This window comes from Cornus florida, unplaced genomic scaffold (assembly GCF_030987335.1).
Source record: "Cornus florida cultivar Cherokee Brave unplaced genomic scaffold, ASM3098733v1 CherokeeBrave_3.0.0_Hap2_Chr03, whole genome shotgun sequence".
NCBI lineage: Eukaryota > Viridiplantae > Streptophyta > Magnoliopsida > Cornales > Cornaceae > Cornus > Cornus florida.
In genome coordinates, this window is record NW_026775573.1 from 44,237,980 (window position 1) to 44,253,692 (window position 15,713).

The window sequence follows — 15,713 nt, forward strand, 5'->3', positions numbered from 1 at the left end:
GATGTTTTACCCAAGCTTCATAGCTTGCCCTTTATTAAGGGAATAGGCTCTTTTTTCTCTTCTTTTTTTAAGCTTCATGAGCTCGCCTTTAATAAGGGACTTACTATGTTTGAGGATGTCTCGGTAATTAGAATCGTAAACTGGTCGAATGATCTTGCATGTTTACTGCGTGCCCCTAGACCTGAGATAGTTTTCTAATTTCTATTGACACCTACCTAGGCTTGGTGGTTGAGACCTACTTGGTCTTAGTGACAGACCTACCTGGTCTTGTTGTAAGACCTACATGGTCTTTGTAGTTGAGACTTTCTTGGTCTTGGTGAAAGAGCTACGTGGTTCCAGTGGGACCTGACTGGCCTTGATGTAGACTCTGCCTTACCTTAGTGGAAGATCTTGCCTTACTTTGGTTGAAGACTCTGTCTGCCCTAGATGAAGACCTAGTTCGTGTTGCTAGGCGACCCTGCCTGCCTTACCGTGGTGTGAGCCCCTACATTACCTTAGTAGAAGATCCGTCGACGTTGGTGAGAAGCCTTTTTTGGTTTTAGTGGGAGACCCCTTCATGGAAGACTTACCAGCCTTGGTGAGAGACTTTACCTAGCCTTACTGGAGAATTGCTTGCCTTGGTGGGGGACTTTGTTGTCTTGGTAGAGTCTTGCTTACCTTGGTAGGAGACATTATGTGGCCTTGGTAGGAGATTTGCCTAGCCCTAGTGGGAGACCTGGGAGACCTGTTGGCCCTACCTTAATTGGAGATCATAATATGAAACATCTTACCAACATAGCCTTAGGAGACTTTGTTCGCATTGGCTTTGCAAGGCTCAATGTAGGTGAGGCCTAGCCAAACGGTTGATGTGAGTGAACGTGCTAGTGCTAGGCTAATGTGGGCGAGCCGTTTCCACTATGAGGCTTGAATCTACCCCCGGCTTGATGTGATTGAGACTCGTTAGGTTTGATGTGCATGAGATTAAGTTTGGTTCCTAGTAGAAGAGACCATTCTTGGCGCCCAATGGTCAAAAGCCTCATTCAGCATGGAAATACATCGGATGAGGTGAACTCCCTGATTATAGAAACTTCCTTGGACGTAGAGTCCTTCTCGGCGTGTAAAAATCTACCAGGCTATGGTCTTGGATGATCGAACCTTGATCTTATATTACCATGTCCTTGTGCCTAGTTTGGAAGACTATGCTTTAGTAGTTTTAGGGGCCAAATACCGGTTGGCGAGTTGGCTTAGTGTACCGAGGTTGATGCATCAGGCTTATGTACCTACCACCATATGTAGATTAGCATCATGCGATTCACCGTTATGCCCCCAATATGATGGATGGGTGATTATGGTGTGGAAACCCGTACTTCTATAAGAACAGGGAACCCATTGTTGCGACACTTCACAACGGATGCTTTCAGGACGGTTTCCATAATAAAAAAAACCTTTGTCTTGTCGTCCGAGCCGAATCGCATCAGAATTACTATTTTTTTAGGGAACTAATCAGTTCCCACACATATTGCCAACTGTTGATGTGAAAATCTGTGACCGGAATGACGATGTTTACCTACAAAATAATGGAGATTACATCACCTTGGGTGGCACCGGTGTGGTGAGGAACCTCCGACGATCAAGTTAGTACTTGAAATCGTATAACGAGAAAGTAATTATGTATGAAATGTTCAGGAGTTTTCTCATACATTGTTTAATAGCCATCAACCATATTTATGATTGCATCAGGATCCTTACATTTATGTAGATGTCGATTAGGGAGATTCAGTTTATCTTTTCTAATTGATTTCTCCTATCTTTGTGAATTGAATGATACTGTAGATTATCATTATACTCTTTTATAAGAAGTCGAAGGGAACGGTACGGTCAAGGCTTCTGGTCAAACTTAGGGTTATTTTTCCCTATCAATGTTAATTTGTGAACCATTTCGTACTTGTTTATGGTTTCAGAATAAAAGAAAAAATAGTTTTCATTATGATTTAGGTATTCATCTTTCTTCTATTCAACCAAACAAAAATGGGGGAGATACATTCCCTTCCCTAAGGATACCTCATCTATCCCTCCCCCTTTCCCTTCCATCTATTTTTCCATCACTCCAATCAAATGGAGCATTAATGAACCATCCAAAGATTAATCCCACTCTTTTATAATGCTTATCATATATGGTTTGACATATTATTCATCTATTTATTTCCTTAAAATATTACAATATTATTTAAATGACCCAATTATTTTTTTATTATTATTAGTATTAACTTTTTGTGTTTTTTTTTTTACCGTCCACTATAATGATGTCGGGCTCTTAGAGCTCCCAATTGCCAAACCAATATAAAGCTAAAATAGGTGGATGATCAATCTGGGATTATTCTGGATGATGTCTCAGTTCCATTAAATAAGATCAAGGGCATTCAGCTCCTTTGGACTTCAGGAGCTGGTAAAACTATTGCTCAATTACCAAGTCAGCATACTCTCAAATGCAAAAGAGGTGATCTAGAGAAGCAAGGTGTGGCCACAATGGACTCTGTGTATTGCACTCTGAATTATGTATTGATATTTGATTCCTCTGCGTTTGAACAAAATGATTTTGCCATGTTAAAGAGAGAGAGAGTATTTGGAGATATAAATTGGTATACATATGCATACCAATATAGAATATACCACCAAGTGGTATTTTCAATAAAAGTAGAAAGTGTAGAATTCAAGTCACATTAGAGATAAAGTGGGTGTGTCAGTAACTTGTCAAAGTTTTTTTTTTAAAAAAAGATAGAGAATATTTTGTATTACTAACATACATTAAATATGTACTCCCAAGAGATGCACACATATCCATAATATTGTTTCTTATAGGACTCGAATAGATCTTACCATCTTAAGTAATGCTTGGTTGGTGCCATTGTGGTTAGGTATGGGTAAGAAAATATATCTAATTTGGGACAACCCTATATTCTCATATTTACTAGCAATGGGAATTAAGAAATGTGGCTTGTTTGGTTTGTTACTCAGCAAATAATTTCAAGTACTTAGAAAACAAAAAAATTATAAAAATAGTTCTTTGAAAACAAGTCTTTTTAAAGAGTTTTCAAAAAATTATTTTTAAAAACTATCAGCCAAATAATTTTTTGTATGATTTTTTTTTGTGATTTTTCAATTTTCGAAAAACAGAAAACCATTATTAGAAAATTGAACCAACAAGCCAAACCTATCTGGTAAAAGGTAAAAGTTTTCCCTAAGAGCATCCACTATGCAACCAAAAGTGGCAAGGGCGAGAGATTGTAGTGAGAATTGGGTGGTTGGTGAGCAGCAGTACTCGCCAAATGGTAGGTCCACACTTTTTTTCTTTTCTTTTTAAAAATTTTTAGGATGTGAAGGGCCCCACACATTTTTATTTTTTGTGTATGTGTTTTTACAATATAATGTGATCACTTGTCATTATTTTGAATTTCAGTGACCACAATCTTGTAATTCCTGTTCCTTTTAGTATATTTGTGTGCCATTTAAGTGTTTGTGTTTCACCATGGTATTATAGTTCTTACTTTAAATTAGATATAAAGCTAATATGTATAATTTGAAAATATTTTCTTTTCATACAATTTTATAACCTGAAAATCCAGTTCTAATTTTATCTCTCATTGATAATGTTGTTAATTTCTTTCTTTTTTACTTATTTTTATCTTATTTTTTTGCTTTTAAGCCTTTTATCATAATTTTGTAAATAGATATATTAATCAACATGTGCCATGTGGTTGTTAGTACTATCTCTTGTAATATGTACATATTTCATGGAGATGAAAAAGATACACCAGTTAAATTCTTATTGGTTCTAGTTTGGCTGATTCCCAAATTTTCTGCTTGTTTTGCATTTATTATTATTTTTATCTGTACGTATTTAATTTGGAAAAACCATCCAACAATAAATGAGAAAAAGACTATGGGACATACTGACAAAATTCCACTCTTTGAAAAATAATAATAATAAAAGAAAATTTCCACTCAAAGGTACACAAAACATATTTAATAATATTCTGTTGATAAACAAGCCCATACATGAACAAATGCAAATCAATTTTTTTTTTCGGGGGTGGGGAGGGGGCAAACATTTACTTACTGCCACACTTATTTCACTGATACATTCACACACTCTTCCACACATTTAATTCACTAATCTTTCACTAACAACGTCATATTATCAGATACTCCAAACTAGGAAACCTGACCTGCAAAAACATCATTCTAATGCTCTTGCACACACTGCATACATTTAATTCACTGAAAAATGGAACCCGACACATCTTTCAACCACAATATGTTATATACAAATCCTCCAAACTAGGAAATCCGACCTGCAAAAACATCATTCTAATGGTGTTACAAACAACTACTATGAAATAACAAAGAGAAAAAGGGTGTGGAGGGAAGCATATATAGCTTCATTCTCTCAACATATTTAAACCTTCCCTATTGTCTTTACATTCACCCTGTTGAGATCTTCCAAATGCTTCTTAGTATCCACTTAATTACAAATTAACATGTGCTTCACCACTAAAGCTTTTGCTTTTTGATTTTTATTTTTTCACATGGTAGTTCCTAATTTTTTAATGATTCCACCAGATATGGAATGATGCATCTAATTTGTCATTCATTTTTATTTCCAAGCTGTAGAAAACTTCAGAAAATTACAAGGAAATCAGAATATTAATTGATTATATATATTTTCGTAGTTTCATACTATAAATATAATCCTATCTCATAATATATAATTGATTAAATGAAATAACAAATTAGGAATTTTTCTAGGGATATAAGCAACTATGTGTAGACACCATTGTGGAGACGAAAAATAAAGGGAGTAAGTAGCTGGGAGTACGTAGCATCTGGTATGGGGAGGAGAGAGAATAAGAGAGTAACAGAAATTAAAGAGTTTAATTTGATAGAGGGAGCATTGGAAATTATTATAATTTCTACGTGATGGGTTTGTGAACCTGGAAAGGTTTTAACAATATAGAGGGATCTTCAGTACACATATATGCATGGTTAATTAAGACTTAGGACATAACGTACCTTGTGGTTGACCAAGGCTTGTAGTCGGGATTCTTTTGTTTCTTCTTTAGAACTTTTCAAGTTATACAAAGACCAAAGATTTATAACCTTTAAGTGAGGGAACACGGGAATCTCATCATTTGCTTCTGCTTCTTCTTCTCCTTGTCCAACTTCAAATGCAAGTATCTCTTCCATCTCCATACATGTGCTTGCCTCTAACTTTTGGAGATGCTTAAAGGAATCTCCACCTTTCAGGACTGGGATTAATTGCTTATCCCATATCGCTTTAATGTTATCCAATCCTACAATTCTCAATACCTCCAAGACAGGAAACATAACCTGTGATCCACAATTACATTAAATTTTGTCAACTAATAAACATCATGTATATATTATTTGCCTCTAAGTCTTCCCAACCCACTCCACGCTAAGATTTTTGAAAACATCAATTCCAAACAGTCTTTATGAAAACAAGGTATTCCACTATTTATATATCATCAACAACTATAGAAACAACTAAGAAACAATTTATGTATAGTTTTTAGTTTTTCATTTTATTTTTTCTATTTTTCCTTACCAAGAAACAATAGGACTGAACACTACATTTAACTAAGGATAGATCGAACCCATATTTGTCTTACTTATAGTGTAATATAATTGATTCTTGGTTTGGGAAGATAAATATAAATTTACAGGGTGGGTCCAATGCAACCTGGTGACAGAGCCTAGCAAATCAAATTTAATTAGTGGCCAAAAAAAAACAATCAGTACCCCTAGAGCCTCAATTTGATTGAAGCCAAGGTGGAGTTCAAAACTGAGTTTAAACTTCCTCTTAAATGCATGCTTGTTCTTCTCAGACAATTTTTTGACCATTTATAATTAAATCGACACAAGGACTGGATATCAGAGCAAATTGGGGAAGAGACAGAGCCACACAATCAATAAGAGTTATGGTATGGAAGCAAAAAAACCACAAGAGTTACGACCTTTTTTTTTTTATTTTTTTTATCTAAAATCAAATTGCTTTGAATATGAATTTCTTTGTGCGGAAAATGAAGTCCCAGCCCAAGAACAAAATAGGCTGAGTTACTCCCAAAAAAAAAAAAAAAAAATTCATCAAAAGCATTGAATTTGTGAAATTAAAATTAACAACGCATTCTGAAGCCTAATAAAATTAACATAAATGTTACTCACGTAAAAGAAAAAGAAGGATAACAGTAAATTTTTTACGCAATAAACTTGTCTAAATGCCTAGGAAAAGTTTTTGCCTAAAAAACTAAAATAAAATAAAACTTATGTCAAATAGTGGTCTAGTATTAATAATTAATCTTAACCACTTAATTTAAATAATTTTGTGATTATCCATATTTAAGAGATATGGTGCATTGTATGTGATAGGAATGCATTGTATCATAAACTCTTATATGCCTTGAGATTTTAAATGGTTATTGGAAGCTCGTTTTTATAGTATTTAATCTCAAATAAACTTCCAAAGATGAAAGATATCTTTTTTATTTTTTTTTACCAAGATTTATATCATTGGACCCAATAGTTTTATTTATGCATAAATTGTTAACACTCAATAAAGTAAAGCCCCATCAGAATAACAGCTAATATATAAATATACGTCTATGTATATAGTTCTAAACTCTACAATCTTAATAATTTTTCCTTAATTTAGGTTTTACCTTAATTTTGTATCAAAATTGTTAACCCATATTTGTTTTTAATTTTGCTTTGCAAGAACTTTGACAAATTAGTATGTGGAGCTTCAGCAAAAGAGAGAGACATGGGTCACCAAACAATTTCCAGAAATATATAAAATACCTTTTCATTGAACAGAGGTTGTTTAATTGTGGAAGGCGTGCTGGACTCTGTAGTTGATGTCTTCTTCGTATTGGCGTGAATGCTTTTGAGATTTGGCAGCCTCCTCAAATCCAATTTCTTTAACTGATGAAAAGTAACATTATCCGTGACTTCCTCATCACCTCCAATTATTTCTTCCAATGCCTCACAATCGAATGCATTTAACTCTTGGAGATGCTGAACGGAATCTCCAACTTTTGGCACTGGGAGTAATTGCTTGTCCCATATCGCTTTAATGCTATGCAATCCTATAATTGTCAATACCTCCAAGACAGGAAACATAACCTGTGATCCATTACATTAAATTTTTGTCAACTAATAAACATTATGTATATATTCTTTGCCTTGTAAGTCTTCCCAACCCATTCCACACTAGGATTTTTGAAAACATCAATTCGAACCAATCTTTATGAAAAGAAGGTGCTCTACTATTTATATATCATCAACAACTATAGAACAACTAAGAAACAATTTCTGTATAGTTTATAGTTTTTCAATTTATTTTTTTAATTTTTCCTCACCAAGAAACAATAGGAATGAGCCCCTACATTTAACTGAGGATAGGTCGACTCCATATTTGCCTTACTTGTAGTGTAATATAATTGATTCTTGGGAAGATAAGTGTATGCATTATCCCAAGATACAGAGTATCATATCAGACTAGTTCAAAACTAAGTTTGACCTTCCTCTTAAATACATGATTGTTCCTCTCAGACCAATGCTAACAGATACTCTCTATTCAATTCACAACTATTGACTTAACAAATACAGAGTATGGTGTATACTCTCCTCCTCTTCTTTTTTCTCATTGGAAACGAGATAAACATTTTGTATGTGTACCATGCTATGCAATCTGCTATCTAAATTTCAAAATAATACACCATACACTACACACACACACACACATATATATATATATGTGTGCATTATAATTATTTGATGTAATGACTAAGGTGACATCAAATGCATCACGCATGTGAAACATGAGCTTAATTTATTCCGGATTCGAAGTTTCTAACACAATACATTGAAAAGTTGACCCATTATTAAGCTCCACTAGTCCACTTAATAATAATAATATGCATTTTCCCAAGGTATAATATTTAAACTTAAATAGAAAGAGAGAATATAGAAAATGTCTCCTTGTGACTAGAAATAGTCCTAGCATTAAAAAAAAAAAAAAAAAAAAAAAAAAAAAAAAAAAAAATTGGAATATTACATATTAGTTCTACTCGTTGCTGCACCGACCAATAAATTCTAAATATTTTTAATATACAACTATTTTGTTGGGGAAAAAATTTAAATTGCAAAAAAATATATTTTAGAGGATAGGAAAAGCATAATGAAGCATCAAAATAGTCGGGGATGGTGCATGAATTTATGGAAGTCTATTTTTCCTTACCTTATTTGTATGTGGTCTAGGTTAAGGAAAGTTCTAAACTCTACAGTCTTAATATTTTTTCCTTAATTTAGATTTTACCTCATTTTGTATCAAAATTGTTAATCCATCTTTGTTTTCAAGTTTGCTTTGCAAGAACTTTGACAAAATAGTGGGTCAACAAACAATTCCTCCAAGATAGGAAACATAACCTCTGATCCATTTCGTTAAATATTGTCGACTAATAAACATCATGTATATATTTTTTGCCTTGTAATGAAAAGAAGATACTCCACTATTTATATATCATCAATAACTATAGAACAACTAAGAAACAATTTTTATATAGTGTTTAGCTTTTCATTTTATTTTTTCTATTTTTCCTTACCAAGTAACAATAGGAATGAGCCCCACATATAACCAAGGATAGATCAACCACATATTTGTAATACAAATTGATTCTTGGTTTGGGAAGATAAATATAAATTTACAGGGAGGGTCCAATGCAACCTGGTGACAGAGCCCAGCAAATCAAATTTAATTAGTGGCCAAAAAAATTGAGTTTGACCTTCCTCTTAAATGCATGTTTGTTCCTCTCGGACAATTTTTTGACAAATAGAATTAAATCGACCCAAGGACTGAATATAAGACCAAATTGGGGAAGAGACAGAGCCACACAATCGACAAGAGTTATGGATATAGAAGCCAAAAAACCACGAGAGTCGAGAGCCGATTTGAATTGCAAGTCAAAGAATGAAGCTCTGCCAAGGGATGCAGGGATTAAAATGAACAAAATGGGCAAGATGAGTGCTAAACAAGCATTAGATTTAACACGAAAGGAGAAAAACGAAGCAAATTATATCAGTGTGACATTTTATCTAAAATCAAATTGCTTTTACTATGAATTTCTTTGCGCGGGAAAACGAAGTGCCAGCCCAAGATCAAAATAGGCTGAATTACTCCCAAAAAAAAAAAAAAAAATCATCAAAAGCATTGAATTTGTGAAATTAAAATTAACAACATAGTCTGAAGCCTAATAAAATTAACAACATAAATGTTACTCACCTAAAAGAAAAAGAAAAGGATAGCAGTAATGGTATTATATTTTTAATTAACCTTATTTCAAATAGTGGTCTAATATTAATAATTAATCTTAATCACTTAATTTAAATAATTTTGTGGTTAACCATATTTAACAGATATGGTGCATTGCATGTGATTGGAATGCATTGTATCATAAACTGTTATATGCCTTGAAATTATAAATGATTATGTGATAGGAATGCAATGTATCATCATGAAAGGCAACTATGCATTGTATGTGGTTATTGGAAGCCCATTTTTATAGTATTTAATCTCAAATAAACTTCCAAAGATGAAAGATATGTTTTTTATTTAATTTTATTTTTTTATCAAGATTTATATCATTGGACCCATGAGTTTTATTTATGTAGAAATTGCTAACACCCAATAAAGTAAAGCCCCATCAGAATAACAACTAATATATAAATATACGTGTATGTGTATATAGTTCTAAACTCTACAATCTTAATAAATTATTCCTTAATTTAGGTTTTACCTTATTTTGAATCAAAATTGTTAACCCATCTTGGTTTTTAATTTTGGCTTGCAAGAACTTTGACAAATTAGTGGGTCAACAAACAATTTCCAGAAATCAACTAAAAAAATACCTTTTCATTGAAGAGAGGTTGTGTAACTGTGGAAGGTGTGCTGGACTCTGTAGTTGATGTCTTCTTCGTATTGACGTAAATGCTTCTTAGGTTTGGCAGATCTACCAGCTTCAATATCTTTAACTGATCAAAAATAACTTTATCCGTGACTTCCTCGTCACCTCCAATTATTTCTTCCAATGCCTCACATCCTCTAACTTTTAACTTTTGTAGTTTTGGAAGACATCTTGCAGTGGACGCGGAGAACAGATACTTAATTGATGTACTAAAATCAACTTTTAATACTCTCAATTTACCAAAAGAACCCAATGGAGATGGTCCATGAGTTTTTGAACTCCATTTGGGTTTGCCAAGTAGATGTTCCATGTCCTCACATCCCCAAACTCTAAGATACTTCAAGTCTGAAAACCACTCTCTGTCTCTGTTGTGAAGCACCTTCTTTGAACCTTCCAAATGAGCCAAAAATAGTACTTCAGCGTTCGCAATCAAAACATCAAGCCCATCCATCAAAGGAATACCATCAAGTCCCAAGACCTTTGTTTCTGTGCGTTTGTCAAGCATTGAAAAAAAATAATGATGATCAGACCCAATCCAAATTTTATATTTCGTTAACAACGAAAAGCTGGGAAGGTCCTTGGGTAGTTGTAAGAAGACATCTGTTGGTATATAAATATGTAAAGCGGTTAAGCTAGTCAAACGATTTATCTCAACAATGCTTGCATTGCCTTCAACCTCCCATCCATTATATATATTCGGAATGTACAATTCCTCGAGGTCAGATAGAGATGACAGGGAGCCTGATGGAAGTCTTGTACCCTTAACAAAATTGCCTAAAAACAAGGACCGTAGACAAGTCAACTGCTCTATTTCCATAACCACCTCCTTTGAATGATAAATCATTAGTATCTCAAGATTTTTCATTTCTCTGAGGAAAGATAGGTTCACCAAGTCACAACCCCTAAGCCACAACATCCGAAGACTAATCAAATTTGAAAGTGATGACGGTTCTAGTTTCATGTTTTCCAAAATCAAAACTTCAAGCTTTTCCATCCCTTCAAAAAAGCTATTTGGAAGTTCTAGTGGTGAATCACCACTTGACGCCAATAGTAAGGTGCATAGTCCTTGACAGTCTAACTGATCGGGAAGCCGACGAACATTGTAGGAAGCTATTAATGATATTGCTTTGCAATATTTATAATCATCTTTATCCGGCCAAACATTGATACCGTGTTTCACTAGAAACGCATTCTGATCTTTTGATGTAATTGATATGACAACATCTCGAACTACGTCATGCATTTTAACCATGTTGTCTTTTTCACCTTCTAACAACAAGTTAGATTTCTTGAGGATACCAACTATCACAAGTGTTCTATCTCTTGCTCTTTTCATTGATGCTCTATCTGTACTTTCAAGAAACTTTGTTCCTACTCCCAAAGTCACCAACCAGTCAATAGGAATCTCCGTATCTTCAGGAAACAAAGAGCAATGCAGAAAGCATGACCGGACATCAGCGAGCTTCAGATACTTGTAGCTCCACTCAATGCATGAATACACCTTTTGTTCCACTCCATCAATTTTATATCCCCGACAATGTTTCAGTTGTTCAAGTGCATCATTCCATGTAGGCATATGATCCGAACCACTCAGTGCTCCTCCAACTGCACAAATTGCCAATGGCAAATGATCACATTCTCTGCACACCTGTTGCGCTATGGGATGAAGAGCATCAGCTTCAATAAAATCTCCAACCGTTCTCTTGAATAGGTGCCAAGCTTCAGCTTCCGAAAGGAGTCCAATTGGGAAGTTTTTTTCAAACCCCATCTTTTTGCACACTTCTAGGCTTCGGGAGGTCAACAAAATTTTGCAACCCATGCTATTATCATCTGTATCTGCTGGAATACCTATTTTCTTCAATGTATTCTTATCATCCCAAACGTCATCCAATATTACAAGAATTTTTTTCCCATTCTTCAATCTATTGTATAGTTGACCGGCTCTCCCTTCTTCACTCTCTCTATCTAGAGTCAGATTCAAACAATCTGCAAGTTTTCCTTGAATTTTTTTCAGATCCGGATTTTGGGAGAAAACTGCCATTGCGACCTCATCAAAAGGACCCTTTTCAGCTTGTTTACCAACTTCCTCCACCATTGTTGTCTTGCCAACGCCAGCCATTCCATATATCCCGATCTTGGAATTCTTATCATCTCTCAACGCCTTCATGATCTCCTCAAAAATAGATGCTCTGGTACTGAATTGCTCATAACTCGTGCTGGATGTGTACCAAATATCTTTGAGAAGAGTGCGGTGTGCAACTTCATCGCCAAACTCATTGCGATTCTGCTTTAGTTTGATAGCATCCATCGCCATTTTCTTCCCTTTCTTACCAAGCCTGTACCGTGAACGCACATCAAGACATTTGATATTTGTTTTGTCTTTGAATTCTTCTTCCATAGTCGTCAATGAGTGCTCCACTTCCTCCAGCCACTCCTCAGCAACCTTTTTGATGGTCATACCGTTGGCCTTGGCTATATCGACAGCTGCTTGGACCGTGTCCCTCACATCTTTAAGATGCTTTAGTTCTTCTTCCAAATTCTTAATATTTTCCTTGTATTTAGCCACATAACCAATTTGACGCCCAATTGATGAGAACAAATAGTCAAATATTGGATCTAATATTTTTCCCACAATGGCATCTATAACACAACTCATTTTCAACTCACTAGCTAGCTGCTGTTTCTTTTTTTTTTTGTTTTTTTTTTTTTTAACAAACAAGATGACGGAATACAAAAAGAATATTGACAAACTAGTCCGAGTTTAAATGAGAAACGAGTGAAAGAGAAAGATAACAAAAAGTGAAGATTCACAATTAGGACATGAATATACGAAAGAGGGAGGGAGAAAGATCAAAATTCAATTCAGAGAGGGAGATCAAAAAACAAATATAAAAAAGAAGACCAGCCCGAGAAAGATTAAAAGCAACAGAAAGGAAGAAAAAGAGAGAGGAGATGATTGAATACAAAGATATTACAACCAAAACATACGTCTACGGAGAGCAGAGTGACAAGCAAGTGATCGACAAGAGAAAAGAGATACAAATTCAGATGTAATAGAGATGTCAGACAACAAATGGCACCATAGAAATGCAAACAACTCTGATTATTATGGTTTTGAAGATGAGATTTTAAGACGTACCGTACCTCTAGCGCTTATGGGATTTGTTTGCACCAAGCTAGCAGTGAGTGAGAATGCACATTGAGAGAGAATGAGTGATGCTTGTTGTATCTCAGAACCTAATTCAAATTCAAAAAGAAAGATTAGAAGGAAAATAGGACGCCTTTAATGTCATTGTCATCTTTTGATATACATGGTAAATTCTGAATAGTTAAAGGAGGAAAAAGAAAAAGGGGGGGAAAAAAAAAGTAGACTTCGTCTCATTAATTTCTATTGGTACATTTTTTTTTTTTTTTTTCCTGCTGACTTACTGGTACATATGTTGCTGAATTAATTTGATGATTAGAGAAACTAGAAGGTCAATCATTCAAGTGTTTTATTCAAATATGTAGTTGCTGATTAGCATGTCTTTGAAAATTTTAGAATGATTAATTTAGTGTTCATCTAATAATTTTCATAGTAATTTTAATTTGACAAGTCCTCGAGAAATAGTTTATATCTAACAATGTTACAAACACAAATTATCTAAAGTTTAGTTTTTTAAAAAATAAAAAATGCATACCATAAACTCAAGCCATACAAAATTAAGACCCAAAGATTTTTATTATTTTACAATTACTAAAAATAAGACATAAAAAATCAAATTATAAAAAAATTAAGTGAGCATTTTTGCCCATGCTGCTTTTACCCTTTATTTATTTATTATTTATTTCTTTCTTTCTTTCTTTCTTTTTATGCCACATTTGCAAAATACGACTTTTAATGCCATTATATTTAATGGCGAATGACTTTTTTATGCCACATTTCTAAAATAGTATGCCTTTAATGTCATTATTTCTACATCATGCGGTGGTTGAAAATAAGGTCCACCCATGTTAAATACATTGCAAAAGTAGATGATATATGAATGTTGTACGACTTTAATGTCATGTGTGATGTGAATGCATTGACTTGTTACATCATTGAGAAAGAAAAGGGAAAAAAAAAAAATTTGTTACATCAAGGGGTTAGCACAATGCGTGTCACAAATGTGGGGGTAGTCTTCATGTTATTGGTCCTAGGTCAATAATGTACTAAATAATTGTGTCTGGAAAATGAGTTTATGGGTCACCATGTAATTATTTGGGACAAATAATTCCGAGACTACCTAATAAGTTTTCCTAATAGCCAAATCTAGTGGCTCCACTACCTTGAAAATCTTTTTTTTTTTTTTTTTTTTTTTGTTACAACGGTTTTTTTTCATATTTTTTCAACAATCCTTCATATTTATTTTTATTTTTATTTTTTGTTCCTCCATACTAAATTTTATTTTTGTGATGGCAAAAAACTCCCACAATGTTGTTGGGAGACTAGAATCATCCATCTTTCTATGCTCGGTGTTATATTAATAGTATAATATTACTAATTAATTAATTGTTGGCACGTATTAATAAGAATCAAGTAAATAAATATCTGCTTGTGTGATGGAATATAATTGGATGAGAATACCGATGTCGTGGTACACGGGTTTCTCCTAAACTATAGGCCTTGTTTACTGTCTAACTAATAGAATATAATAAGATATGCCAATGAAAATTCGTGCATATATTAAAAGATTTACCAATGGCGTTTATCAAGGGTGGGAAGGGAGAGTGAACTAGAGAACTAGTTGAAGGGGACAACAATCTTAAAATATTAAATTAAATATTAATAAACTTTTTGAACCAAACAATAAGTACATAAATTTAAATATTAATTGTTGTGACTAAGCATGTTGAATTATGACTCATTAGAGAAATTCATGTCAATCATTTAAGTGTTTAATGTGTAGAGTTGATCATGTAAATATGTACTTGCTGATTAACATGTCCTTCGAAAATTTTAAAATAATTAATTTAGTGTTCATCTTATAATTTTCATAATAATTTTGAATCGGTAACTCTTGGAGAAATAGTTTATACCTAACAAAGTTACAAATACAAACTATCTAACGTTGTAGTTTTTTTATGCCACATTTGCAAATTAACATATAGTACGAATTTAATGCCATTATATTTACAATGTACAGTAGCTGCGAATGACTTTTTTTATGCAATATAGTTGGATGCTTTAATGCCATTATATCTACATTGTACACTAGTTGGAAATAGGGTCCACCCCCAATAAATACTCCGCAAAAGTAGATGAAATAGGGTCCACCCTCAATAAGTCATGTATGATGTGAATGTCATTGAATTGTCGCTTGTTAGATTAAGTGTTGATGAATTATACCGTCACATGATTATGATTCAATTCCGTGTAAAATTGACTAAATGTGAGTCCACAGATGGGTGCAAATATAATAGTCAGTCTATCATGAACCCACCACTTTAAAAAGTGTTTATTTATTTATTTTTACAACGGTTTGTTTTCATATTTTGGGATTTTTTTTTTTTCCCGCGATTCATGGTTCGCCGTATCAATCAGTTCGTAATTCTTTTTCAATGGTATGATACTGTTACACACTTTCATGAACTAACCGTGACCAGTTTACACCGATATTCGTCCAAATCCGTTACACCGCGACTACGACGGCCAACTATGTTACGGTTCCCTAT

At 33.8% G+C, this 15,713-nt stretch overlaps 1 protein-coding gene across 3 annotated transcripts; it reads right to left on the bottom strand.

Moving 5' to 3' along the window:
• Nucleotides 1-3,946: 3,946 nt before the first annotated feature.
• On the bottom strand, nt 3,947-13,288 carry LOC132300393 (probable disease resistance protein At4g27220). Of its 3 annotated transcripts, none has more exons than XM_059797431.1 (4): nt 9,964-13,277; nt 6,856-7,179; nt 5,050-5,367; nt 3,947-4,205 (listed from the first exon to the last, which is right to left on the bottom strand). In XM_059797431.1, the coding sequence occupies exons 1-4, from the start codon at nt 12,673-12,675 to the stop codon at nt 4,170-4,172; spliced, it is 3,390 nt and encodes a 1,129-aa protein (XP_059653414.1). In that variant the 5' UTR covers nt 12,676-13,277; the 3' UTR covers nt 3,947-4,169. The 3 variants fall into 3 exon arrangements, with proteins under 3 accessions (XP_059653414.1, XP_059653413.1, XP_059653415.1); XM_059797430.1 differs by having other exon boundaries at nt 3,947-4,331; nt 9,964-13,276; XM_059797432.1 differs by lacking the exons at nt 3,947-4,205; nt 5,050-5,367; nt 6,856-7,179 and adding an exon at nt 8,089-8,484 and having other exon boundaries at nt 9,964-13,288.
• Nucleotides 13,289-15,713: the final 2,425 nt, after the last annotated feature.

What these genes read in the sequence shown, in the direction of transcription:
- LOC132300393 (XM_059797430.1), bottom strand. Translation starts at nt 12,675, where the DNA reads ATGAGTTGTGTTATAGATGCCATTGTGGGAAAAATATTAGATCCAATA. An exon ending in AACCTCTGTTCAATGAAAAG is followed by an intron (nt 5,368 to 6,855) that starts GTATTTTATATA and finishes TGTGGATCACAG; the next exon opens with GTTATGTTTCCTGTCTTGGA. An exon ending in AAGCCTTGGTCAACCACAAG is followed by an intron (nt 4,332 to 5,049) that starts GTACGTTATGTC and finishes ATGTTTTTGCAG; the next exon opens with GTCGGATTTCCTAGTTTGGA.